The 26,386-nt window shown below is 37.3% G+C and overlaps 1 protein-coding gene across 1 annotated transcript in view; it reads right to left on the bottom strand.

Annotated features, from left to right (window-relative positions):
- Window positions 1-622: 622 nt before the first annotated feature.
- TINAG (tubulointerstitial nephritis antigen) overlaps window positions 623-26,386 on the bottom strand; it is a 104,281-nt gene continuing 78,517 nt past the window's right edge. Inside the window, exons 10-11 of the mRNA XM_005894012.2 lie at window positions 18,539-18,584; window positions 623-757 (exon numbers count right to left, since the gene is read on the bottom strand). Of these exons, the coding sequence (XP_005894074.2) occupies window positions 623-757; window positions 18,539-18,584 (181 nt within the window). The remainder of the gene's footprint in view (window positions 758-18,538; window positions 18,585-26,386) is intronic.

Here is a 26,386-nt window from a genome sequence, read left to right as displayed (position 1 = left end):
CCCGCATCATAAGCAATTACATTGTAGGGTAAACAGTAGTTCTTTCCTATGATAGTGACTCTCCCTTTGAGTTAGATTGCAAGTTCAGTTTAGAAGAATGAAAAGAACCAAAATGTCAGCTTACTGAGAGAAACAATATATTTCCACTGCTTTTTAGCAAATCATAAGCAATGTCGGAATTAAGAAAGCATTATTGGGTGGAAAAAAATTGCAAATGATGGCAAACTGGTGTTTTCAGTGCTTTTTGTTGTCTGACATCCTCATTGTTCAAACACAGAGACCAGATCATTTCCACAAACAAATGCTATGAACTTTTAAAACAAATGCCATCACACTGTTTGCAAATGATCAAAGTCAAAAGGAACATTGTCATGCGAGGGAAATGAAGACTACTAGGGAATTTAAAAGGCATTTAGTCCCTCTGCAGTCCTCTGTTAGTGGTTTTACATATTCGGTGACATAAAGGAAATAGGAGCTTAGGGCCTGGGGTGAAACAAGAAAACAAGAAGGTTGTGATAACAAGGTGACAAGGCAAAGACTGCACTGTCACAGAGAACCTCACATGGCTTAATTCCAATTTAAAGGGTGACTTGAATGCTTGGCCTGATGGAAATTTAATATGCTATGGTTCATCTGCACTTGTCAGCTGGCCCCAAGCTGCGATAATCAACTTTTCAATGTCAGACTCATTTACTCCACGAAGAATCCTAAAATAGCCATTCTCTCCCCAGGACTTTCCCCAGGAATTTGCAGCAATCTGTAGAAAAACCAAAAAAAAAAGAGAGAGAGACAGAGAGAGAGAGAAATACTGAGTACCATGTTTGGATATTTTTAATCCAGTCTGTAATGTTACAAGGGATTCCTGTGTCACTTTATATGCCTTTGACTTATTTTTGACTTATTATAGACTGCGATTATTAAGAACCTGCGTATTTTCTAAATAAGAACAAAACAATCATGTTAGTCATTAATTACATTCATAGGCATGTATCCTCATGTTCAATAAGCAGAATTGCTGAATCCCCCAGAGTACAATGGTAACATATGCATGAGGGTTTGAAGTGCCACATTAGATGACATAAAACTCCAGTTACAGAGGGTCTGCTATGTGACTGGTCCACGATAAAAAAATATCCCGTGTTCAGGGAGCTTACAGTCTAAGGAGAGATGATCAACATAAGGCAAGTACTAAGGTAGGAATATGTGCATAGAGAAGCATCTCATTCATCTGAATGGTTCAGGGAGGTTGTCATGGAGGAAGTACCACCCAAAATGCTTATTAAAGCCTGGGAGTCAATTGACCAGAAAAAAAAGGAGGAAGAGAGATTCAGGTAAAGGGAAACAGTAAAAAACATAAATATAAAAGCATGAAGCATTGAAATAAAGCAAGAAAGTTGTCATTGATCATAAAACAAAAGCAGGTTGGTAGCATATGAGGCTAGAAGAGAAGGAAAGGAAACTCATGCAGAGAAAACAATGGTGAAAATGATACAAGCCATTGTTACTTCCAGCAGGAAAACAGGTGGACAAATTTACATTTTGATTACATTATTCTCTATGAACTGAGATGGGTAAGTTTAAAAAGGCTGGAAAAAATGCAGGGAAGTAAGCAGCCCTTTGCAGAAAACTGTCCTCAGCAGGAAACCCCTTCTTTTGCCATGTTAGCGAAGGTATATTTTAATTAAACTTAAATCAGGGCCTCCTCATGCTCTGCTCATCTCAACCTAAGCACACTTTTCAAATCTTTTGATCGCACACTACTGTGTCCAACCTGTTGGTTCTTCCCATAAATCAAAGAAGTAGAAATGAAGATTAAGTAACCAGCAGGTGACCAGACCTCTTCCCTAGCTTCCTCTTCAGTAATCTCAGGAACGAACTGTGTAAAGATAGCGACTAAAGAGAGACCACAAGAAGTTGACAAGGCTGAAGGCATGGGGGACAGTGAGGACTCTGACCCCCACCCCAGTGATTAAATGAGATCATTCCCCTTTTCCCTTTAAAATTTTTGTGATGGAGTAGAATCTTCAGACTTGTTTTTTGGGGGTCATAAGTCCACTTCTCCCCAAGTTACTGGCTTTCTGATTAAAAGAAACTTCCTTTTCACCTTTATTTCCAAGCTCTCAATTCTGTTCCATTAATCTGTCTGTTTTTATGCCAGAATCATATTGTTTTGATTACTATTAATATATAGTATAGCTTGAAATCAGGTAAGATGATATTTATTGCTTTGTTCTTTCGAAGGATTGTTTTGTCTACTCTTTTTGTTTCCATATAAATTTTAGGATGGTTTTTCTATATCTATAAAAATGCCATTGGAATCTTGATAGGGATTACTTTGAATCTATAGTTTTCTTGGCAGTATTAAATTTTTAATAATATTAATTCTTCTCATTCAAGAAGAGAAGAATTAATAAAAATTCCACTTATTTGTGACTAAAAAGTAAAACAAACACCTTTCATCAGTGTCTTATAGTTTTCAGAGTAAAGGTTTTTCGCCTCCTTTTTTTTTTTTTTTGATGCTATTGTACATGGGATTGCTTATTTTCTTTATTTTTTCTGATAATATGTTGCTAGTTTATAAAAAGGCTACTGATTTTTGTATGTTTTGCTATCCTATAATTTTACTAAATTAATTGATTTGATCTGACAACTTCGGGATGAAGTCTTCAGGATTGTCCAAACATGTATACCTTGGAGATTTTGCAGATTCAGTTCCAGTTCACTGGTATAAAATGAATATTGCAATAAAGTGAGTCACATGAAATTTTTGGTTTCCCAGTGCATATAAAGTTATATTTATACTATACTGTAGTCTAGTAAGTGTAAGTAGCATTATGTCAAAAAATAATGTGCATACTTCAAGAATACTTTATTGCTAAAAAATGCTAACCATCATGTGATTATTTTGTAAGTTGAAATATTTTTGCTGGTAGATGGTTTAAAATATTGCAAGCATTACCAAAATGTAGCATAGAGTGAGGAAATGCTGCTGGAAAAATGGTGCCTACAGGTTGCTCAATACATCCTACTGCCATAAATCTTTCATTGGTTAAAAAAAGAAAAAAGTTGAAAAGTCCATAAAGTGAAGTGCAGTGAAACACAGCTGCCTGTATATAAAATCACGTATCTACAAAAAAGGTAATTTTACTTCTTTCTTTCCAACTCTGATGACTTTTATTTCTTTTTTTTGCCAGATGGCCCTGGAAAGGACTTCCAGTACTATGCTTGTTTCTTTTAAATGAATTTATTTATTTTAACTAGAGGATAATTATTTACAATATTGTGTATAAAAAGGAACACATCTGAGTCAGTTCTAATGAGGTGGATGAACCTGGAGCCTATTATATAGAATGAAGTAAGTCAGAAAGAGAAAGACAAATACTGTATATTATGGATATATATATGGAATTTAGAAAGATGGTAATGACCATTCTACATGAAGGGCAGAAAAGGAGACACAGATTCAAACAACAGACATCTAGGCCTATGCTGAATAGGTGTGGTGAGAAGGAGCACCATTGTCTTGTTTCTCAACTTAGAGGAAAAGATTTCAACCTGAAACCATTAAGTGTGTGTGTGTGTGTATATATATATATATATATATACATATTTCCACTGGACATGGAAGCAATACATTGTCCCATGTCCAGTAGAAATATATATATACATGTCTATATATGTGTGTATATACATATATATGAAATATTATCAGTAAATATATATGCACAGAAACATGGAAAGTTAGGTCCATGAATCAAGATAAATTGGATGTGGTCAAACAGGAAATTGCAAGAGGAGTGAACACTGACATTTTATGAATCCGTAAACTAAAATGGACAGGAATCAGTAAATTTAATTCAGATGACCATTATGTCTACTATTGTGGGCAAGAATCCCTTGGAAGGAATGGGGTAGCCCTCATAGTCAACAAAAGAGTCCTTGGTTACAATCTCAAAAATGAAAGATTGATCTTGGTTCATTTCCAAGGCAAACCATTCAGTATCATAGTAATCCAAGTCTATGACCCAACCAATAATGCTGAAGAAGCTGAAGTTGAAGGATTCTATATATATATATATATATATCCTGTATATAATATATAGCATAATTAATATATATACTGATAACATTATACTTAATAACATATATGTGACATATATATTTACTGATAATATTTCATATATATATATGTGTTCCTTTTTATACCTGAGTAATATTTCATTGTGTATATGAGGGCTTCCCTGATAGCTCAGTTGGTGAAGAATCTGCCTGCGATGCAGGACACCCTAGTTCGATTCCTGGGTTGGGAAGATCCGCCGGAGAAGGAAAGGCCACCCACTCTAGTATTCTTGGGCTTCCCTTGTGGCTCAGTATATGTAGCACAGCTTCCTTATCCATTCATCTGATGTTGGACATCTAGGTTGCTATATATATATACACATGTCTATATATGTGTGTGTATATATATATATATGAAATATTATCAGTAAATAATAACATACATGTATGTACATATATGTGTATATATATGTATATGTATACATATATGTGTATATATATACATACATATATAATATATATTATGCTATATATTATATATGTATGTATAATATATATTATAGCATAATATATAGCATAATTAATGTGTATAATATATAGCATAATTAATATATATACTTAATAACATATATATTATATATGTAATATGTATGTTACATATATATTATATGTAACATAATATATTATACTTAATAACATAATATATTATAATAACATAATATATTATACTTAATAAATATATATGTGACATATATATTTATTGATAATATTTCATATATATATGTGTGTTCCTTTTTATACCTGAGTAATATTTCATTGTGTATATGAGGGCTTCCCTGATAGCTCAGTTGGTGAAGAATCTGCCTGCAATGCGGGGCACCCCAGTTCGATTCCTGGGTTGCGAAGATCTGCTGGAGAAGGAAAGGCCACTCACTCTAGTATTCTTGGGCTTCCCTTGTGGCTCAGTATATATAGCACAGCTTCCTTATCCATTCATCTGACGTTGGACATCTAGGTTGCTATATATATATACTCATGTCTATATATGTGTGTGTATATATATATGAAATATTAGCAGTAAATAATAACATACATGTATATATATACATACATATGTAATATATATTATGCTATATTATATATTATAGCATAATATATAGCATAATTAATGTGTATAATATATAGCATAATTAATACATATACTGATAACATTATACTTAATAACATATATGTGACATATATATTTGCTTCCAAATTGTGAAAGGAGTGCATTAAGGCTGTATATTATCAGTACATACAATATATATACATATACTGATAATATACATATATATCTTGTATATAATATATAGCATATATTTTTCTTTACAGCATCGGAATTTACTTTCACCACCAAATACAACCACAATTAGAGGCCGTTTCTCCTTTGGCTCAAGCTCTTCATTCTTCCTTGGGTTATTTCTCTGCTCTTCCCCTGTAGCACGTGTATGTCTGTCTTAGTCGCTCAATCATGTCCAGCACTTTGCGACCCCATGGACTGTAGCCCACCAGGCTCCTCTGTCTTTGGAATTCTCCAGGCAAGGGTACTGGAGTGGGTTGCCATTCCCTTCTCCAGGGGATCTTCCCAACCCAGAGATTGAACCTGGGTCTCCAGCATTGCAGGCAGATTCTTTACCATCTGAGCCATGAGGGAAAACTCCCAGTAGCATATTGGACACCTACCAACCTAGGGGTTTATCTTTCAGTGTCATATCTTTTTGTACAAAAGTACTGTTCATTAGAAATGCTGGGCTGAAATATCAACAACCTCAGATATGCAGATGACACCACCCTTATGGCAGAAAGTGAAGAAGAACTAAAGAGCCTCTTGATGAAAGTGAAAGAGGAGAGTGAAAATTTTCACTTAAAGCTCAACATTCAGAAAACTAAGACCATGGCACCTGGTCCCATCACTTCATGGCAAATAGATGGGGAAACAGTGAAAACAGTGGCTGACTTTATTTTTCTGGGTTCCAAAATCACTGCAGATGGTGATTGCAGCCATGAAATTAAAAGACGTTTACCCCTTGGGAGGAAAGTTATGACCAACCTAGAAAGCATATTCAAAAGCAGAGACATTACTTTGCCAACAAAGGTCTATCTAGTCAAGGCTATGGTTTTTCCAGTGGTCATGTATGGATGTGAGAGTTGGACTATAAAGAAAGCTGAGCCCTGAAAAATTGATGCTTTTGAACTGTCGTGTTGGAGAAGACTCTTGAGAGTCCCTTGGACTGCAAGGAGATCCAACCAGTCCATCCTAAAGGAGATCAGTCCTGGGTGTTCATTGGAAGGACTGATGTTGAAGCTGAAATTCCAATACTTTGGCCACCTGATGTGAAGAGCTGACTCATTAGAAAAGACACTGATGCTGGGAGGGATTGGGAGCAGGAGGAGAAGGGGACGACAGAGGATGAGATGGTTGGATGGCATCACTGATTCGATGGACATGAGTTTGGGTGGACTCCGGGAGCTGGTGATGAACAGGGAGGCCTGGCATGCTGCAGTTCATGGGGTCACAAAGAATCGGACACGACTGAATGACTGAACTGACTGGCTGACTGACTGTTCATGGGGTTATCAAGGCAAGAATGCTGAAGTGGTTTGCCATTTCCTTCTCCAGTGGACCATGTTTGTCAGGCCCTAACTAGCAGCCCTGATAGACAAAGTGCCTGAAAAACTATGGATGGAGGTTTGTGACATTGTACAGGAGGCAGTGATCAAGACCATCCCCAAGAAAAAGGAATGTAAAAAGCTAAATGGTTGCCTGAGGAGGCCTTACAAATAGCTGAGAAAAGAAGAGAGGCTAAAGGCAAAGGAGAAAAGGAAAGATATGCCCATCTGAATGCAGAGTCCCAAAGAATAGCAAGGAGAGATAAGTAAGCCTTACTCAACGATCAATGCAAAGAAATAGAGGAAAACCATAAAATGGGAAAGACTAGAGATCTCTTCAAGAAAATCAGACATACCAAGGGAACATTTCATGCAAAGATGGGCACAATAAAAGACAGAAATGGTATGGACCTAACAGAAGTACAAGATATTAAGAAGAGGCGGCAAGAATACACAGAAGAAGTATACAAAAAAAGATCTTCATGACCCAGATAATAATGATGGTGTGCTCACTCACCTAGAGCCAGACATCCTGGAGTCTGAAATCAAGAGGGCCTTAGGGATTATCACTACAAACAAAACTAGTGGAGGTGAAGGAATTCCAGTTGAGCTATTTTCAACTCTTAAAAGATGACACTGTGAAAGTGTTGCACTAAATATGCCAACACATTTGGAAAACTCAGCAGTGCCCACAGGACTGAAAAATGTCACTTTTCATTCCAATCCCAAAGAAAGGAAACGCCAAAAAATGTTCAAACAAATGCATAATTGCACTCATCTCACACACTAGCAAAGGAATGCTCAAAATTCTCCAAGCCAGGCTTCAACAAAATGTGAACTGAGAACTTCCAGATGTTCAAGCTGGATGTTGAAAAGGCAGAGGAACCAGAGATCAAATTGCCAACATCTTTTGGATCATCAAAAAAGTGAGAGCATTCCAGAAAAACATCTGTTCCTGCTTTATTGACTACACCAAAGCCTTTTACTGTGTAGATCACAACAAACTGGAAATTCTTAAAGAGATGGGACTACCAGACCACCTTACCTGCCTCCTGAGAAATCTGTACACAGGTCAAGAAGTAACAGTTAGAACCAGGCATATAACAATGATTTGGTTCCAAATTGGGAAAGGAGTATGTCACCCTGCTTATTTAACTTATATGCAGAGTACATCATGCAAAATGCTGGACTGGATGAAGCACAAGCTGGAATCATGATTGCCAGGATAAATATCAATAACTTCATATATGCAGATGTCACCATCCTTACGGCAGAAAGTGAAGAGGAACTGAAGAACCTCTTCATGAAAGTGAAAGAGGAGAGTGAAAAAGCTAGCTTAAAACTGGACATTCAAAAAAAGAAGATCATGGCATCAGGTCCCATAACTTCATGGCAAATAGATGGGGAAACAATGGACGGAGTGGCAGACTTTATTTTCTGGAGCTCCAAATTCACTGCAGATGGTGACTGCAGCCATGAAATTAAAAGACGTTTGCTTTTGGAAGAAAATCTCTGACCAACCTAGACAGATATTAAAAAGCAGAGACATCACTTTGCTAACAAAGGTCTGTCTAGTCAAAGCCCTGTTTTTTCCAGTAGTCACATATGGATATGAGATTTGGACCATAAAGTCAGCTGAGTGCTGAAGAATTGATGCTTTTGAACTGTGTTGTTTGTTGGAGAAGACGCTTGAGAGCCCCTTGGACTGCAAGATGAAACCAGTCAATCCTAAAGAAAATCAGTCCTGAATATTTATTGGAAGGACTAATGCTGAAACTGAAACTCCAATACTTTGGCCACCTGATGCGAAAAAAAAAAAAAAAAAAACTTACTTATTTGAAACGACCCTGATTCTGGGAAAGATTGAAGGAAGAAAGAGAAAGGGACAACGTAGGATGAGATGGCATCACCAACTGGATGGACATGAGTTTGAACAGAGGAGAAAGGAGCAACAGAGGATGAGATGGTTGGCTGGCATCACTGACTCAATGGACATGAGTTTGAACACATTCAGGGAGATAGTGAAGGACAGGGAAGCCTGGCAGGCTGGAGTTCATGGGGTAGCAGAGAGTCAGACATGACTTAGCAACTGAAAAACAGTATATATCATTAATATTACTATATATAGTAATCTTAATAGATTCAGAAAAAAACATTTGACAAATTCTGTATTTGTTCATGATGTAAACTAAACAAATTAACTGTAGAAAAAATGTACCTCACTGATAATATATATGTCATTCTATTAATGGATATTTCATATTGATTAGCTTGTATATTTTAAAATATCCTTGCATACCAGGTATAAATCATGATCATTGAGAATGATTTTTTTAATGTGCTTCTGTATTCAATTTGCCAGTAATAAAATGTCTTAATTGCTGTAGATGTATATGAATTCTTGACACCTGGTAGCGTACATCCTCCAGCTTTGTTCTTCTTTACTGTGGCTATCTTGGGACTGTAGGTTTTTTATATATCACCATTTAAAATTTAGAATCATTATTTCAATATGATCCTCTGTCTTCCAAAAGCATAAATAAATAAATCTCTAATTCTTAGATTAGAATGTTAGTAAATTAATAAATCAAGTTGGGAATGCTAATCTAGAGGTTTGGGGTCATTAATACACTATAATTCTCCTTTTAGCTAGGTCTTCTTTAATTTCTCCCAACACTAAAAATCTTGCACATTTTTTCATTGAAACATTCCCTCAGTTTTTAAATAATTACATCATTTTAGGTTATGTTTATTTTTAATTTCCCATTGCTTCTCACTACTATATAGAACTACAATTTGTATTTTACATTGACCTAATGCAACTGATGTTGAAGCTGACATTCCAATACTTTGGCCACCTGATGCAAAGAGCTGACTCATTTGAAAAGACCCTGATGGTTGGAAAGATTGAAGGCAGGAGCAGAAGGGGACAACAGAGGATGAGATGGTTGGATGGCATCACCGACTCAATGGAGATGAGTTTGAGTAAACTCCAGGAGTTGGTGATGGACAGGGAGGCCTGGCGTGCTGTGGTCCATGGAGTCGTGAAGACTCAGACACAACTGAGCGACTGAACTGAACTGAACTGAATAATGAGTGATGTTGAGCATCTTTTCCTGTGCTTACTACCTATCTGTATGTCTTCTTAGGAGAATGCCTCTTTAGGTCTTTTTCCCACTTTTTGACTGGATTGTTTGTTTTTCTGGTATTGAGTTGTATGAGCTACTTGTATATTTTGAAGATTAATCCTTTGTCAGACATGACTGAGCAACTGAACTGAACTGAATATCAAGAAAGCTTGCCAAATATGCTGTTTCTAACAATTTATTTCTATATGTATTTTTAAATTTTCTATACACATAACCATGTCATTTGCAAATAACTTCAGTTGTATTTCTTTCCACACTCTGCCTTTATTTTTTGTTTATTTTTTGCTTGCTTGTTTGTTTGTTTGTTTTACTATACTAGATGGAACCTTCAATAAAATGTTAACAAAAATGACAATAAATGTTTTACTTTTCAGTGATAAGGGGGAAATGTTCAGCATTTGACCATTAATTATGATGTTAGCTACTGGGTTTTTGAGAGTAGACTTTATAAGTCTAGGGAAGGTAGGTTCTTTTCTTAATTTGCTGAGGTTTTTAAATCATAAATGACATCTGAGGTCGGCAGAATTCTACAATGACAGCTACACTCCTGCTCCCTGGTGTGGTTGCCCCATATAATTCTCTCACTTGATTGTGGAAAGGACCTGAGGATATAATGGGATGTCACACCTGTTATTAGATCATGTTGTCTCACAAAGTTGAATAAGTTTTGAAGATGTGATCAAATCCCCAATCAATTGGCTGTGAATTAATTAAAAGGGAGATTATTCTGCCTAAGCTAATCATGTGAGCCCTTTGAAAGAGAATCTAGAAATTGGAAACTGTTGCTCTAATGATCTTGCAGCTATGTTTGGAGAGGATGTATGAGAGTATCTATGAGAGGGCAGGTGGCAAAAAGCAGTTATTATTACATTTCGGCACCAAATAAGATGAGGCTTCCCTGGTGGCCCAAACAGTAAAGAATCTGCCTGCAGTGCAGGAGATCTGGGTTCAGTCCCTAGGTTGCAAAGATCCCCTGGAGAAGGAAATGGCAACCCAGTCCAGTATTCTTGCCTGGGGGAAAACTCCATGGACAGAGGAGCCTGACAGGCTACAGTCCATAGGGTTGCAAAGAGTTGGACATGACTGAGTAACTCACACACACACACACACACACACCAATTAAGATAAGCATTTTTTTTTCCATCTTTAGTCTGGCAATGTGATGAACTGTATTTATTGATTTTACATTTAAAACCAACTTCACACTCCTGCTATAAACCTCATTTGATTATCATATTTGCCCTTTTTACATTTTACAGCTGTGATATTTTGTTTAGAATTTTGTATTCATAAGAGATATTGACCTGTAGTTTTCCTTTCTTGAGTTGTCTCTGTCAAGTTTTGGTATTGGTGTTATGCTGATTTGTAAAATGAGTCAGGAACTGCTCTCTATTTTCCTAAGGTATACTGGTATAAAATTGATTTTATTTGTTCTTTAAATGTTTGGAAGAATTTACCAGTGAAGTGATTAGAGACTGGTGCTTTTGGTAAGAGTTTCTTTTTAATACAGTCAGCTTTTCAAACTGTATTATAGCTAGATTTTCTATTCTCACCTTGTATGAGTTTTGATGCTTTGTTTTCCAATGAATTTATCCATTTCATCTATATTTTCAAATATAGTAATATGGTGTTTGCATAGCATCTTAGAGCCTCAATAATCATGAAAGAGGAGAGTGAAAAAGCTTGCTTAAAATTCAACGTCCAAAAAATTAAGATCATGGTATCCAGTCCTGTCACTTAATGGCAAACGGAAAGGGAAAAAGTGGAAGCAGTGACAGATTCTCTCTTCTTGGGCTCCAAAATCACTGTGGATGGTGACTGCAGCCATGAAATTAAAAGATGCTTGCTTCCTGGAAGGAAAGCTATGACAAACCTAGACTGTATTAAAAAGCAAAGGCATCACTTTGCCGACAAAGGTCCATATAGTCAAAGCTACGGTCTTTCCAGTAGTCATGTACAGTCGTGAGAATTAGACCATAAAGAAGGCTGAGTGCCAGAGAATGATGCTTTCGAATTGTGGTGCTGGAGAAGGCCTTTGAAAGTCCCTTGGACTGTAAGGAGATCAAATCAGTCAATCCTAAAAGAAATCAATCCTGAATATTCCTTGGAAGGACTGATGCTGAAGCTGAAGCCCCAGTACTTTGGCAACCTGATGTGAAGAGCTGACTCATTGGAAAAGACCCTGATGCTGGGAAAGATTGAAGAGAAAAGAAGAGGAGGGCAGCAGAGGATGAGATGGTTGGATAATATCACTGACCCAGTGGACATGAACTTGAGCAAACTCTGGGAGATAGTGAGGAACAGGGAGGCCTGGCATGCTGCAGTCTATGGGGTTGCAAAGAGTTAGACATGGGTTAATGACTGAATAACAACAACAACAATATCTATCGAACTGAAGACAGCCTTCCTTTTTTATTTCTGTGGTGATTTTTTTTCTCTCTCTTGGTTTCTTTGCAAGCTTTCCTAGGAATTTAATCTTATCAAAGAATCAAATCTTCACTCTCTTGATATTCTCTATTGTATGTCCACTTTTTTCATTGATTTCTGCCCTTTTCCTTTTAATTCCCTTCCTTCTATTTTTTGTTTGTTTGTTTGTTTTTGAGGTTTGAGTTCTTTATCTAGATTATTAAATTGCTATTTTCAGCTTTTCCTGTTTTAATATATGTACTGATTTTAACCTTTTATTTTTCAAATACATGCATTTCCTATTAAATTCAGTACTGCTTTAGCTAACTAATACAAGTTTTTCCATATCACACTCTGTAAAATTTAATGCTTTCAATTTGGTGAACTTGCCCTATAACTAGCATATGGTCAACTTTGGGAAACATTCCATATGCACAAGAAACTGTCCATTAATATTTGTGTCTAGTGTTGTATGAATTTTAAGCTAGCTAATAGCTTTTTAAAAAATCTTCTATATCTTTACTTATATTTTAGCTGTTTTCTGTATAAAATTATAAGTAAGACATCCTGGAATAGGCAACCAAATTGTAGGTTTGTTTTTCTCTTTTTTCTATGACTTTTATTTATATATTTTATGCTGTGTTATTTTAGCTTTTGTTTGAATGAAAGTGTTTCCTATTTGCCTTTTTGAAGAAAGTTGTCAATGGATATACAATAAAATTCTAGTTTTGCTTACTTGGAGTTTATTGAGCTTCCTGAACTTAGGTTGATGTCTCTCAGTTTTGGAAAACTTTTGACCATCAGTTCTTCAGATTTTGATACTGCCTCATCCTCTCTCTCTTATCCTTCTGAGAATATAGTTATATATATAGTGAATTAAGTCAGGAAGAGAAAAACAAATATCATATATTAACACATATATGTGGAATCTAGGAAACTGGTGCAGAGGAACCTATTTGCAGGGTGAGATAGACATGCAGATGCAGAGAGCAGACAGGTGGACATGAGGCGGGGCAAGGAAGTGGGATGGGATAAACTGGGAGACTGGATTTCCATATGCACTCTACCACGTGTAAAATGGTGGGGAGCTGCTGCACAGCACAGGGAGCTCAGGTCTGTGCTGTGTGATGACCTAGAGGGGTGGGATGGGGCGGTGAGAAGGAGGTCTAAGAGGGTGGGGACATATGTATGATATATGTATGATTTACTTCATTGTATAGCAGAAACTAACCCAACATTGTAAAGCAACTATACTCCAATGAAAACAAACAAACAAAAGTCTGAATGCGTCCCACCCATCTCTTACTAGTGTTTTGGATTTTCCATTATATTTTCCTCTGTGTACTGCAACTTGGATATATTTTATTGCATTTTTTAAAGATATCTAATTTTGCATGCTATTTAACCCATACATTGAGTTCTTAATTTCAGACATTGCATTCATATGTACAAAAACTCTTTTATTTTGTATACTGAAACCATTCAATGAAATTCTCCATCTTTTCATTTATATTTTTAAATATTTTTTTACAATGGTTATTACATCTGTTGCTTCTATTGATAGCCTTTTCCCTTGGTTATTGTCATGTTTTCTGCTTCATGTGTCTCAAAATGTTTAAATGTATGCTATATGCTCCTGCTCCTGCTAAGTCGCTTCAGTCCTGTCCGACTCTGTGCGACCCCATAGACTGCAGCCCACCAGGCTCCCCGTCCCTAGGATTCTCCAGGCAAGAACACTGGAGTGGGTTGCCATTTCCTTCTCCGATGCTATATACTTGCCCATAATAATCAGAGTTATCCCTTGATGTCTGTAGGGGACTGGTTCCACGGGACCCCTCTCCTCTGCACCAAAATCCATAGTTGCTCAAGTCTGCCAACTAAAAATTGACACTTTCCAACATGGCAACCCACTCCAGTATTCTTGCCTGGAGAATATCATGGACAGAGGAGCCTGGTGGGCTACAGGCCATGGGGTCACAAAGAGTCAGGCATGACTGAGCAACTACGCCTAGCACATCTGCCTCTAAAAGGATGAAGTCACTAGCCGCTGCAGTCTCTGAGATTCAACACACCTGAAAAGAGTTCAGGGATGAGATCAGGAACGAGGTACCCTGTGTTCTGGAAAACTGGCAGAACAGACCTTTAGATAATTAAATATTTTCAGGAGATTTTATGAGCTTAAATTTTTGCATCTTCTCATATCTAGAAAAGCACTAAAATCTTTAATGGAGACATCTGCTCCTCATGACTAGCTGTTACCTCCACAAAACTAGCAGCAACCTTCTGCAAAAACGTGTATTTGATTGCATGTACTCTCCCTTCACCCAAACCATATATATATAGACCTCCTCCTCATCTCTTACAAGCAGTTTCTCAGAGCTATCTGAGAGGCTATCTCCTGGGCTATGGTCCTTATTTTGCCCGAAATAAAACTTAACTCACAACTCACATTGTGGGGCTTTTTGGACAAGTCTTTTATATAAAATGGCATAATATTTGTGTATAACCTGCACACATACTCTTATATACTTTAAACCATCTCTAGGTTACTTACAATACCTAATGCAATGTAAATGTTATGTAAAAAGTTGAAAAAACAATATAAATACTATATAAATAGTTGTCAGTGTACAGCAAATTCAAGTTTTGCTTTTTGAAGCTCTGTAGAATTTTTTAAATACGTTTTGTTGAATCTGTGGATGCAGAACTGGCAGATATGGAGGGCTAACTGCATAGATATTGACACTGAGATTATTTCCTAAAGAAGGTCAATCTTTTCTTCTTCAAGAGTGATATGGTGAAGAATGGAACCCCTCAATTTAGTCAAGAACTGAGCAGGGTCAGGGCTACAGGAAAGTTTGGTTAAACTTAGTTTTTGTGTGTGTGTGTGTGTGTGTGTGTGCCTGGTTGCAAATATTTCAAGGGCTATGTCTATCATGTGCATGTTTCAGGCTCTCTTCAGGCTTGTCCTTCCCCACTTCCGGCAGCAATGTAGACACTCTGTCTTCCCCTTCCCTTAACTACTCATAATATCCCAGCATTCAGAAATATTCCAGGAGGCTCAAATAATATATTCTCTTTCAAATATTATAAATATTAACTGTTGAACACTAATGTTAATTAGTGACTACCTCAACTGTATTTTAATAAGGAAAATGATATTTTAGAAAGCTAAGTTTAAATACAAAAAAGCATCATTCTATTCAAGGTCATGTGTGCATGCCTACTAAGTTGCTAAATCATGTATGACTCTTTGTGACCCACCAGGCACCTCTGTCCATGGGATTCTTCAGCCAAGAATAATAGAGCAGGTTGCTATGCACTCCACAAGGGGATCTTCCCAACACAGGGATCCAATCCATGTCTCCTGCATTGCAGGCAGATTCTTTACCACTGAGCCACCTGGGAAGCCCATACTCAATGGCATAACTCCTCTATATATCAACAAGACAAATACAGGTGATGACTACACACTTGGGTGATTGATTTTTTGTGAGTGCCTTTTGGAAAAATCTAATTAACAAGAGTCACTCGAGTGAGCACAAGCCCTAATATTTAGTATTTTGTAAGTTATAATTTGCCTTCTAATGCATATATTCAAATTAAAATTCTATGATAAATAGACATATTCCAGTACTCTTGCCTGGAAAATCCCATGGACAGAAGAGCCTGGTAGGCTGCAGTCCATGGGGTCACTGGGAGTCAGACACAACTGAGCGACTTCACTTTCACTTTTCACTTTCATGCATTGGAGAAGGAAATGGCAACCCACTCCAGTATTCTTGCCTGGAGAATCCCAGGGACAGGAGAGCCTGGTGGGCTGCAGTCTATGGGGTCACATAAAGTCAGACATGACTGAAGCGACTTAGCAGCAGCAATAGCAGCACCAGCAGCATACAGTAGTCATGTATGGATGTAAGAGTTGGACTATAAAGAAAGCTGAGCATCAGAGAATTAATGCTTTTGAACTGTCGTGTTGGAGAAGACTCTTGAGAGTCACTTGGACTGCAAGGAGATGCAACCAGTTGATCCCAAAGGAAATCAGTCCTGAATATTCATTGGAAGGACTGATGTTGAAGCTGAAACTCCAATACTATAGCCACCTGATGCAAAGAACTGACTCATTGGAAAAGACCCTGATGCTGGGAAAGAGTGAAGGTGGGAGGAAAAGGGGATGACAGAGGATGAGATGGTTGGATGGCATCACCGACTCAATGGACATGGGTTTGAGCAAGCTCTGGGAGTTGGTGATGGACAGGGAAGTCTGCCATACTGTAGTCCATGGGGTCGCAAAATGTCAGACACAACTGAGTGACTGAACTGAACTGATGATAAACAGCAACACCTAAACTTTATTTCTGACAGAATAAAGGCTGTATGGAGTTTCCCTAGTGGCTCAGCAGTAAAGAATCCAAGCGCAACGCAGGAACTGCAGGAGACACGGATTCTATCCCCGGGTCAGAAAGATTCTTTGGAGGAGGGCATGGGAACCCACTCCAGGATTCTTGCCTGGAGAATCCCATGGACCAAGGAGCCTGGTGGGCTACAGTCCATAGGGTCACAGAGTGTGACATGACTGAAGCAACTTGGCACACATACACACAAAGGGTACATGTTATAAGGACTTAGGATAATTCATCAAAGTTTATTGTAGTCAATCAGGGAATAATTCCAGTCTTCTTCAAACTGTTTCTTACATATAACTTTCTGTAATTTTAGGCTAATGATTGTTTTTTCTCAGTAAAGAAACATGTGTGTTATAAGTTGGTGAAAAAGAAAATAAAACTCTACATGTATATTCAATACTAACATTACAAAAGCATCAACCATAACAAAAATAATGTAAGAATACAAAGTTGATTGACATATATGAGAGAACACTGATCAATTTTTTAAGTTTGTATAGATGATAACAGACAAGATTTTATTTTTACTTCATTTTGAAAAAATACTGATTCACTGTTACAATTTGAAATAAGAAGAGTTGAAAAGGAAACTATAAGCAAGGTGAAAAGACAGCCTTAAGAATGGGAGAAAATAATAGCAAATGAAGCAACTGACAAAGAATTAATCTCAAATATATACAAGCAACTCCTGAAATTCAATTCCAGAAAAGTAAACAACCCAATCAAAAAATGGGCCGAAGAAATAAACAGACATTTCTCCAAAGGAGACATACAGATGGCTAACAAACACATGAAAAGATGCTCAACATCACTCATTATCAGTGAAATGCGAATCAAAACCACAATGAGGTACCATTTCACGCCAGTTAGAATGGCTGCGATCCAAAAGTCTACAAGCAATAAATGCTAGAGAGAGTGTGGAGAAAAAGGAACCCTCTTACACTGTTGGTGGGAATGCAAACTAGTACAGCCACTATGGAGAACAGCGTGGAGATTCCTTAAAAAACTGGGAATAGAACTGCCTTATGATCCAGCAATCCCACTGCTGGGCATACACACCGAGGAAACCAGAATTGAAAGAGACACGTGTACCCCAATGTTCATCGCAGCACTATTTATAATAGCCAGTACATGGAAGCAATGAATGGATAAGAAATCTGTGGTACATATACACATTGGAATATTACTCAGCCATTAAAAAGAATACATTTGAATCAGTTTTAATGAGGTGGGTGAAACTGGAGCCTATTATACAGAGTGAAGTAAGCCAGAAAGAAAAACACCAATACAGTATACTAATGCATATATAAGGAATTTAGAAAGATGGTAATGATAACCCTGTACGCAAGACAGCAAAGGAGACACAGACGTACAGAACAGTCTTTTGGACTCTGTGGGAGAGGGCGAGGGTGGGATGATTTTGGAGAATGGCATTGAAACATGTATATTACCATAAGTGAAATGAATCGCCAGTCCAGGTTTGATGCATGAGACAGGGTGCTTGGGGCTGGTGCACTGGGATGACGCTCAGGGATGGGAGGGGAAGGGAGGTGGGAGAGGGGCTCAGGATGGGGAACAAATGTATACCCCTGGTGGATCCATGTCAATGTTTGGCAAAACCACTACAATATTGTAAAGTAATTAGCCTCTAATTAAAATAAATAAATTTATATTTTTAAAAAGAGTTGAAAACTATTACTATAACATAAATGATTACAATGGATTTTGTCCTGGAGAAAATACCAATATTACAAGCAATAGTACAGTGATTTAGGATATGACTAAAGAATACAAAACAGGGAGTAGAGACACAGATGATTCTAAAATACTCACTTCACAGCAGGAATTCAATTGAAAAGTGTTACATACCCAAAATTTTTCTTTCTGCCCCTGTGCTCCTCTTAGTGTGCCCCATCTAGAAATAATAATAAAAATTATTAACACGGTTAAAAATACTTGAGCTGCATCTTGATGAAACACAAATTATTGTGGGAATTATATCTTTTCTATTTCCCTCTGTCCCACCATGTTTCATTATGGAGCTATCATCATTGCCTACATAAAGGTGAATGTACTGTTTCTTTTTAATCAAAACATCATTGACTTTTTAAGAGTCCACTTAACTAGTCCAAATGGCTTGAAATCAAACTCATTGATGAAAGGAAATAAACCTTAGGGCAGCTGGGATGCAAGGGTTTAACGTACTGAAAGATATCTCCTCTCTTTACATCTCATCTTCTGAAACTCTACTAAAACTCTCCAAGAATACTGATAAAACCACAATGTAAATAAAGATAATTGTTGTAAAAGTGTGTTTTTGCAAAAATATTCATATGCATATATTATTTTATAAAATGGCTATATGACTAATGTGAAATTTCTCTATATACATGCACATATGGAAATCAAATCCTATATTCTCAGTAAGTGAAGGGGAGAAAGTGGCAGAAAATGAAGAGAAACTAAAGAGCCTATTGATGAGGATGAAGGAGGAAAGTGAAAAAGCTGGCTTAAAACACAACCTTAAAAAAATCTAAGATCATGGCATCCAGTCCCATCACTTCATAGAAAATAGAAGGGGAAAAAGTGGAAGCAGTGGTAAATTTCATTTTCTTGAGCTCCAAAATCACTGTGGATGATGAGTGCAGCCATGAAATTAAAAGATGCTTGCTCCTTGGAAGGAAAGCTGTGACAAACCTAGACAGTGTTTTAAAAAGCAAAGGTGTCACTTTGCTGACAAAGGTCCATATAGTCAAAGCTATAGTTTTTCCAGTAGTCATGTACAGATGTGAGAGTTGGACTGTAAAGAAGGCTGAACACTGAAGAACTGATGCTTTTGAACTGCTGTGTTGGACTCTTGAGGGTCCCCTGGACATCAAGGAGATCAAACAAGTCAATCCTAAAGGAGATCACTCCTGAATATTCATTGGAAGGACTGATGCTGAAGCTCTAATATTTTGGCCACCTGATGTGAAGAGTTGACAAATTAGAAAAGACCCTGATGCTGGGAAAGATTGAAGGAAAAAGGAGAAAGGGGTGGCAGAGTATGAAACGGTTAGATAGCATAACTGACTCAGTGGAAAGTGAAAGTTTCTCAGTCATGTCCGACTCTTTGCGACCCCATGGACTATACAGTCCATGGAATTCTCCAGGCCAGAGTACTGGAGTGGATAGCCTATCCCTTCTCCAGGGGATCTTCCCAACCCAGATCTTGAACCCAGGTCTCCTGCATTGCAGGAGGTTTCTTTACCAGCTGAGCCACCAGGGAAGCCCAAGAATACCAGAGTGGCTAGCCTTTCCCTTCTCCAGTGGATCATCTCAACCCAGGAATTAAACTGGGGTTTTCTGGATTACAGGCGGATTCTTTACCAACTGAGCTATGAAAGAAGCCCCTTCACTGACTCAATGCACATGAATTTGAGCAGACTGTGGGAGACAGTGAAGGACAGAGGAGCCTGGCATGTTACAGTCATGGGGTTGCAAAGAGTCAAACATGACTTAAAGACTGAATGATGAGGATGATTCTCAGTACTGGTACATTCTCAATGTAACAGATAACAATTCATTAACAAAAAAAAATCAAGACTTAAAATACCTCTTCTTTTTCTCTTGATTAAAGCCAGGGACATAGATGTTACTAACATGTTCTATTTACTAATGAAATGTCAAGATTTGTCCAAGATCCCAGAGTGGGGATGTTGAACCACAACTCCAAACCCCATGTTCTTCTCAACATGTTATATTGCTTCTCTTATAAACATTCAGTCCCCAACTACAATGTGTCATGAATGGCATGAGTTTTATGTGGAAAAAGCATATTGATCACCATTTCCATGTGCTTTGGTGGATTATGGGAAAATAATCCTATTCACATAAATTAATCCCTAATATCCCAAATCTCAACATCAGAGTGGTTTTCCATTGTATAAAAAACATTCTGGAAAAGATATGAATTTGTTGTTCAAATATTATCAATATGTCCATTTCCCAGAAAGCTGTTTTTAATAGGGTATAAAAAGAATGATACTGCAGTACCATAGAAGTATTGTTTAAAGACGGCAGGTTTATTGTAAGGATTGGGGGCATTCATGAGAATAAGTAATAATGCAATAATAATGATCAAATAATGGATCATTTGATCCTGTGACTAAGAGGTTATCTCCTCCTTCTTCCCCTGTGGCTCAGATGGTAAAGAATCTGCCTGCAATGCAGGGTACCTGACTTCAATCCCTGGGTCAGGAAGATCTCCAGGAGAAGCAAATGGCAACCCAATCCAGTATTCCTGCCTGGAGAATTCCATGGACCGAGAAGCTTGGCAAGCCACAGGCTGTGGGTTCGCAAAAGAGTTGGACATGATTGAGTGACTAACACTTTCACTTTTCAAACTGATTCAGTTTTCAAAATCATTTTTCAACTTTATAATTACATCTACATTCTTGTAACTTTTCTAAATAAGCTACTGACATGGAAAATTTTACCAGTCAAATGATTTGACCCCAAATATTCAAGAGTCATTGTATGCTTCTACCAGTAGATCATATTTGAAAGGTTGAGTTGCTCATTTTCTGCTCATGATGGCTATCATGTCAATTTCAGGAAGGTCAAATTCTGGACCACTCAAGAAAATGTTCTTTCAGGCGGTCAGTCCACTAATTACTTTAGTTATTTATATGAAATACAAAATACACAACTAAATAAGAAGAATCTAAGGAGCCACTTGACTCCAAAACAATATAGGCAGGAGAGGACCCCCACATCTGAGATCCATCAGACGTGGTAAGAAGTTGAGGTACATCATGCTTGAGGCACTAAAGAGCCTCATAGGAAAGAACTTCCATTAGAGAAAGAGGTATCTAGACACAACGAGCTCAATCCAGTAGTTAAACATTTGTCAGCAATGAGGAGGAGCCATTGAGAGTATAATCCATTCCCTGTCACTCAGATATGTCCAAATAGAGCTCCATAATGAACTCAGCTAAGTTTGGAGTTGGGGCAGAAACAGGTCAGACTTTTTATTAAAATCTGAAAAAGCTATTTCACTAAAAGCTGTGTATGCCATAAAACACTTTTAGTTATACTCAAAAACAGAGGGTAATGGTAGAAATGCATAAAAGTTTCTTTCCCACTTTGTACGAGATTTCTACCTTCCTAGGCTCCACTGCATTGGGGATGGTGCATGGGAAGACAAAGCAGTATACCAGAAGGAATTGAAAAGACATAATGGCAAAATACACCATGAAGTAAGAATTGCATGTATCATAAGCCCATTTTAGATATTCCTAGCACTCTCAGAAATACTGAGACTGTTTTGGAGCAGGAAGATCCACAACTGCATATGGGGTTAAGATATACCAAAATGATGACTACACGATAATTCCATTACCAACAATCAAAGACTAACTCCAGTGGACCTTTGAATAATATGGGCTTGAATTGCATAGGGCCACTTGTATGGAGTTTGTTTTCACTAAATACATACTACAATACCACAGGGTCTGAAGTTGGTTGAATCCATGGATGCTGAAGCATGGGTGCTGAGAACAGCCTGTAAAGTCACATTCAGGATTCCAAGCGTGTGGGGCTCGTGCTTAACCTCAGCGTTGTTCTAGGGGCAACCGTAATCCTAACAGCCCTAAGAAACAGCATTTTCTCACAAGGAAGAAGTGTAGTTGTATAATTTTTCTTATTCTATATCACTGGAAAAAAAGTAAATAAACCATTCTGTGGATATCTAAGAAGTAAAAACTTTCACTTTTGCTGTTTTTCAAGTGTCATATTTTTCATATGTTCCTAATATTTTTATGACTATCTAAATGATATAATAGCAAGCATTCTTATCTTATAAATCTATCAACTCTTTGGAGTTGCCTTAAATTTCTTTTAATAGTATTGCTATTTATTATCATTTTAAGACGCATTATTTTGAGCACCAATCATTTTTAACCCAGGGAGAAAGTCAGTGTTCAAATTATTATAAACATTCTCAAGGTAGACAGAAAAGTTCATTAAATCCTTCAATAAAAGTGAGAGAGGAAAAGGAAATAAGTAGGATAAAGCTGATAATTTCAGGGGTTTGGATGCTTGTGAAAAAAAATTATAAACAAAGGATGTTGACCTTTATGCAACATTCAGTCAGAAAGAACATATCACACCTCCGCACAGAAGCTATTGTTCAGTTTCCCTGTGTTACAGCCTCTGTGTCAAATGAAAAGAAGTTTCATCCATCAGAGACTCTAACGTTTGCACTACAACCTTCAGCTATCTTTTCTTTCCTCTGGAGTTTGTTTTCACTAAATACATACTACAATACCACCGGGTCTGAAGTTGGTTGATGGATGCTGAAGTCTGGGTGCTGAGAACAGCCTGTAAAGTCACATTCAGGATTCCAAGCGTGTGGGGCTCATGCTTAACCTCAGCGTTGTTCTAGGGGCAACCATTATCCTAACAGCCCTAAGAAACAGCATTTTCTCACAAGGAAGAAGTGTAGTTGTATAATTTTTCTTATTCTATATCTGTCTTCTGTGGACAGTTCCTAAGATGGTAACCAAATATCCCATAAAGTCACAAAGAAGTGTTATAGAAAGGTAGACGTGTGGGTTATTTTCTAAATATCCCAGGCTCTGCATGACTGGGAAGAATCAGACCCTAGATTATTAATATCATAGTGAATGCATATATATATATATATATGAATAATATATAGTGAATACACACACACACACATTTATACTTTCCTGAATTGTGGTACTGGATTTTGCTTGCCATTGTACCAACAGGTTGAAAATTTTAGGAATGTGTATATATTTTTACAAATATCTACTCATCAGACAACAAATGTCTTTGAGGACATGAGGATTTTCTTTACATTAATATTTGCTCAAAACCTGTTTACACTCTTCTTTGCTTCCCTTGTGCCTGTTCAATTTGAGAAGTATTCACAAATATTTGTTTAAATGGACCAGTACCTTAACTGTCCTTTGCTGAGATTTTTCCTTTTTAAAATAAAGATGTTTTATATAAATTATTCCGATTTGGGGCACTACCCCACAGGGCATGTGGGATCCCAGTTCCTCAATCAGGCATCAAGCCCACGCCCCCTGAAATGGAAGTAGACCACCAGGGAAGCCCCTAAGAGTGTTTCTCAGGGAGGGATGACTTGGGAGATTGGGACTGACATACACATCCTACTATGTATGTGTGCATACGTGCTAAGTCTTCAGTCATGTCTGACTCTTTGTGACCCTATGAACTGTAGCCTGCCAGGCTCCATCTGTCCATGGGATTCTCTCAGAAAAAATAATGGAGTGGGTTCCCATGCTCTTCTGCACGGGATCAAACCCACGTGTCTTATGTCTCCTGAATTGGCAGGCAAGTTCTTTGCCACTAGCGCCACCTGGGAAGCCCATTGCTATAAATGATATAACTAATAAGGATCTATTATATAGCACAGGTAACTCTATGCAATGTTTTGTAATGACCAATATAGGAAAAAGACCTTTAAAGAACAGTGTATATATGGATATGCATAACTTAAACTCTGCCTTCTGGGTTTATCTTATATGCTTACTTTCAGGTCCTTCTGGAAACATTACTCTTTTGCATAATATTAAGTCTTTCTTAGAGAGACCATAAATTCTACAAAGTAAGCATTAAAGAATGATATAAGATTTTGCATTGCTAAGGTTATTCCCTTTGAAAAGGATGTTATTCTTTTCAGACAACTGTACTAAATGATACTAGACTTCCTAAAATGCTGTTTTAAGTTCTGTCTAGATAGTAAAATCATTGGAACTAAATAAGTACTTTGTATCAATATAATATTTTAAATGATTTTTTTTCTGTCCTTTGGTTTCACTTGCTTTTGCCATTGAGACCCATTTGTCCAATGTTGGTCATCTTCGACATGGTAAATAAGAGAAAACTGAATGTGCAATTTTCTTAAAGTAATATTGATATTCCTATAAGTATTTTTTAATATTAAAGCACAGAATCTCTTGTGTACTTCATCCATTTATTTATGCCTTTATTCAGCAAACTACTTTTTAGTACAAAGAAAATATATCTTCTCCCTTCAAGATGCTGATTATCTAATGGGAGTGATGTTGGGAAATGAAAAACAAATGAATTTTTGTATCTTGTTCATGTCCCTGAATATGTTCCAGTGTCTTCTAGTTTATAATCTATGGGAACTTGAATAGAATTTGTATCCTACTGTTGTGTGAAATTGTATAAATCTTAATTATACTGAATTGGTTCAAAAATAAAAATTAAAAAATAGTAAAAAATAAATGTCATGGAAATGAAATACACAACTTAGAGAATATAGTCAATAATATTGTCATAACTTTGGTGATAGATTGTAACTAGACTTATTATGGTGATCATTTATTAATGTATAAAAATATTGAATCTCTATGCTGTATATTCAAAACTAATATGCTATTGTATGGAAAAATATAAGAATAAATTGAACTCTATAATTGCTACCTTTTTGAAAGAGTGTTTCACAACTTTTCTATAGGTTACAGATGAAGAAATTAACAGTGAGGGCAAAGACCACTCCCTTCACAGAGTGGAACAGAAATTCTTCAGGTGGAAATGGAGTGTCGAATTGTAAGCGCTTAGTGCAAAGTCACAAAAGAGCAGTGAAAAGGCTATTGCAGCCTATTCTCACAGCAGCACTTAGGCCGGAGGACTGGAGAACAGCGGTGGGAGTGGCTCAGCCCATAAGGAGCACTCCAGGCTATAATGCTTGGCATTTACAAAGCTGCTGATAGAGAGTCATCCAAATTTGGGTTGTCACATGATCCGGGGACAACTTTGGTGTTAGCATAGGAACAGATTCCAGAGGGAGGATTCATTCATCTTAATCCCAGAGCTTAAGATGAATGTCATTAAAGCAAGACATAATGAAATGCCCAGTAAGAATGGAAGCTCTCTCAGGCAAATGCCGATTCTTTTAACAGCTGTGTCTCCAACTCCTGAAAAAGTGACTATCACAGAGGCAACCCTCAATAGACACTTTTTTGAGCAAGTACTGGGAATGAACAGGAAGGCATAGGTTTGAGAGTATTTTGGAGATAAAAGGGGGAATTTACTGGCTAATATATACCAACTGAAAGGGAGAAGGACTTGAGGCTAACTGCAGGATTTCAAGGTTGAATGAGCAGGAGGGTTCATCAAATATGGCAAATCTTGGTGTACACGTCACATGATACAAAGATGTGTTCCTGACAACTGGGTTGACTGAGCAACACCAAGGCTGTAATTACAGAACTGCTTGTTCTTCTTGGGAGTTCTCTCTACTGATAGTGGTTCTGCTTATTAACTTTTAAATTCATGGTTGTTCAGGGGTTCTGACAAGTAAAATACTGAAATAGAGAAGGAAAGCTGATGACTTAAAATAATGGTGAAAGTGACTTTCTGCAGAGTGAGAACCGGGAGGAGGAAATTGCAACCCCCTCCAGGATGTTTGCCGGGAAAATCCCATGGACAGAGGAGCCTGGTGGAGGCTGGTGGGCTACAATCCATGGGGTCACAAAGAGGTGGATACAAGTGAATGACTGAGCACACACACACATGCAAAGTAAGGAATTCTGTGATGAGAACAATTATTTTCTAACCTACCAAGTCAAGATCATATTTGCATAAGAATCAAGTTCTTTAAATCCAGCTAAGAATTTGGAATGACAAGAAGAAAAAAATATTATATTGATG

This window comes from Bos mutus, chromosome 23 (genome assembly GCF_027580195.1).
Source record: "Bos mutus isolate GX-2022 chromosome 23, NWIPB_WYAK_1.1, whole genome shotgun sequence".
NCBI classification, from domain to species: Eukaryota; Metazoa; Chordata; class Mammalia; order Artiodactyla; family Bovidae; genus Bos; species Bos mutus.
Note: the sequence above shows the minus strand (reverse complement) of the source record. Positions and strands in the feature narration are given on the sequence as shown.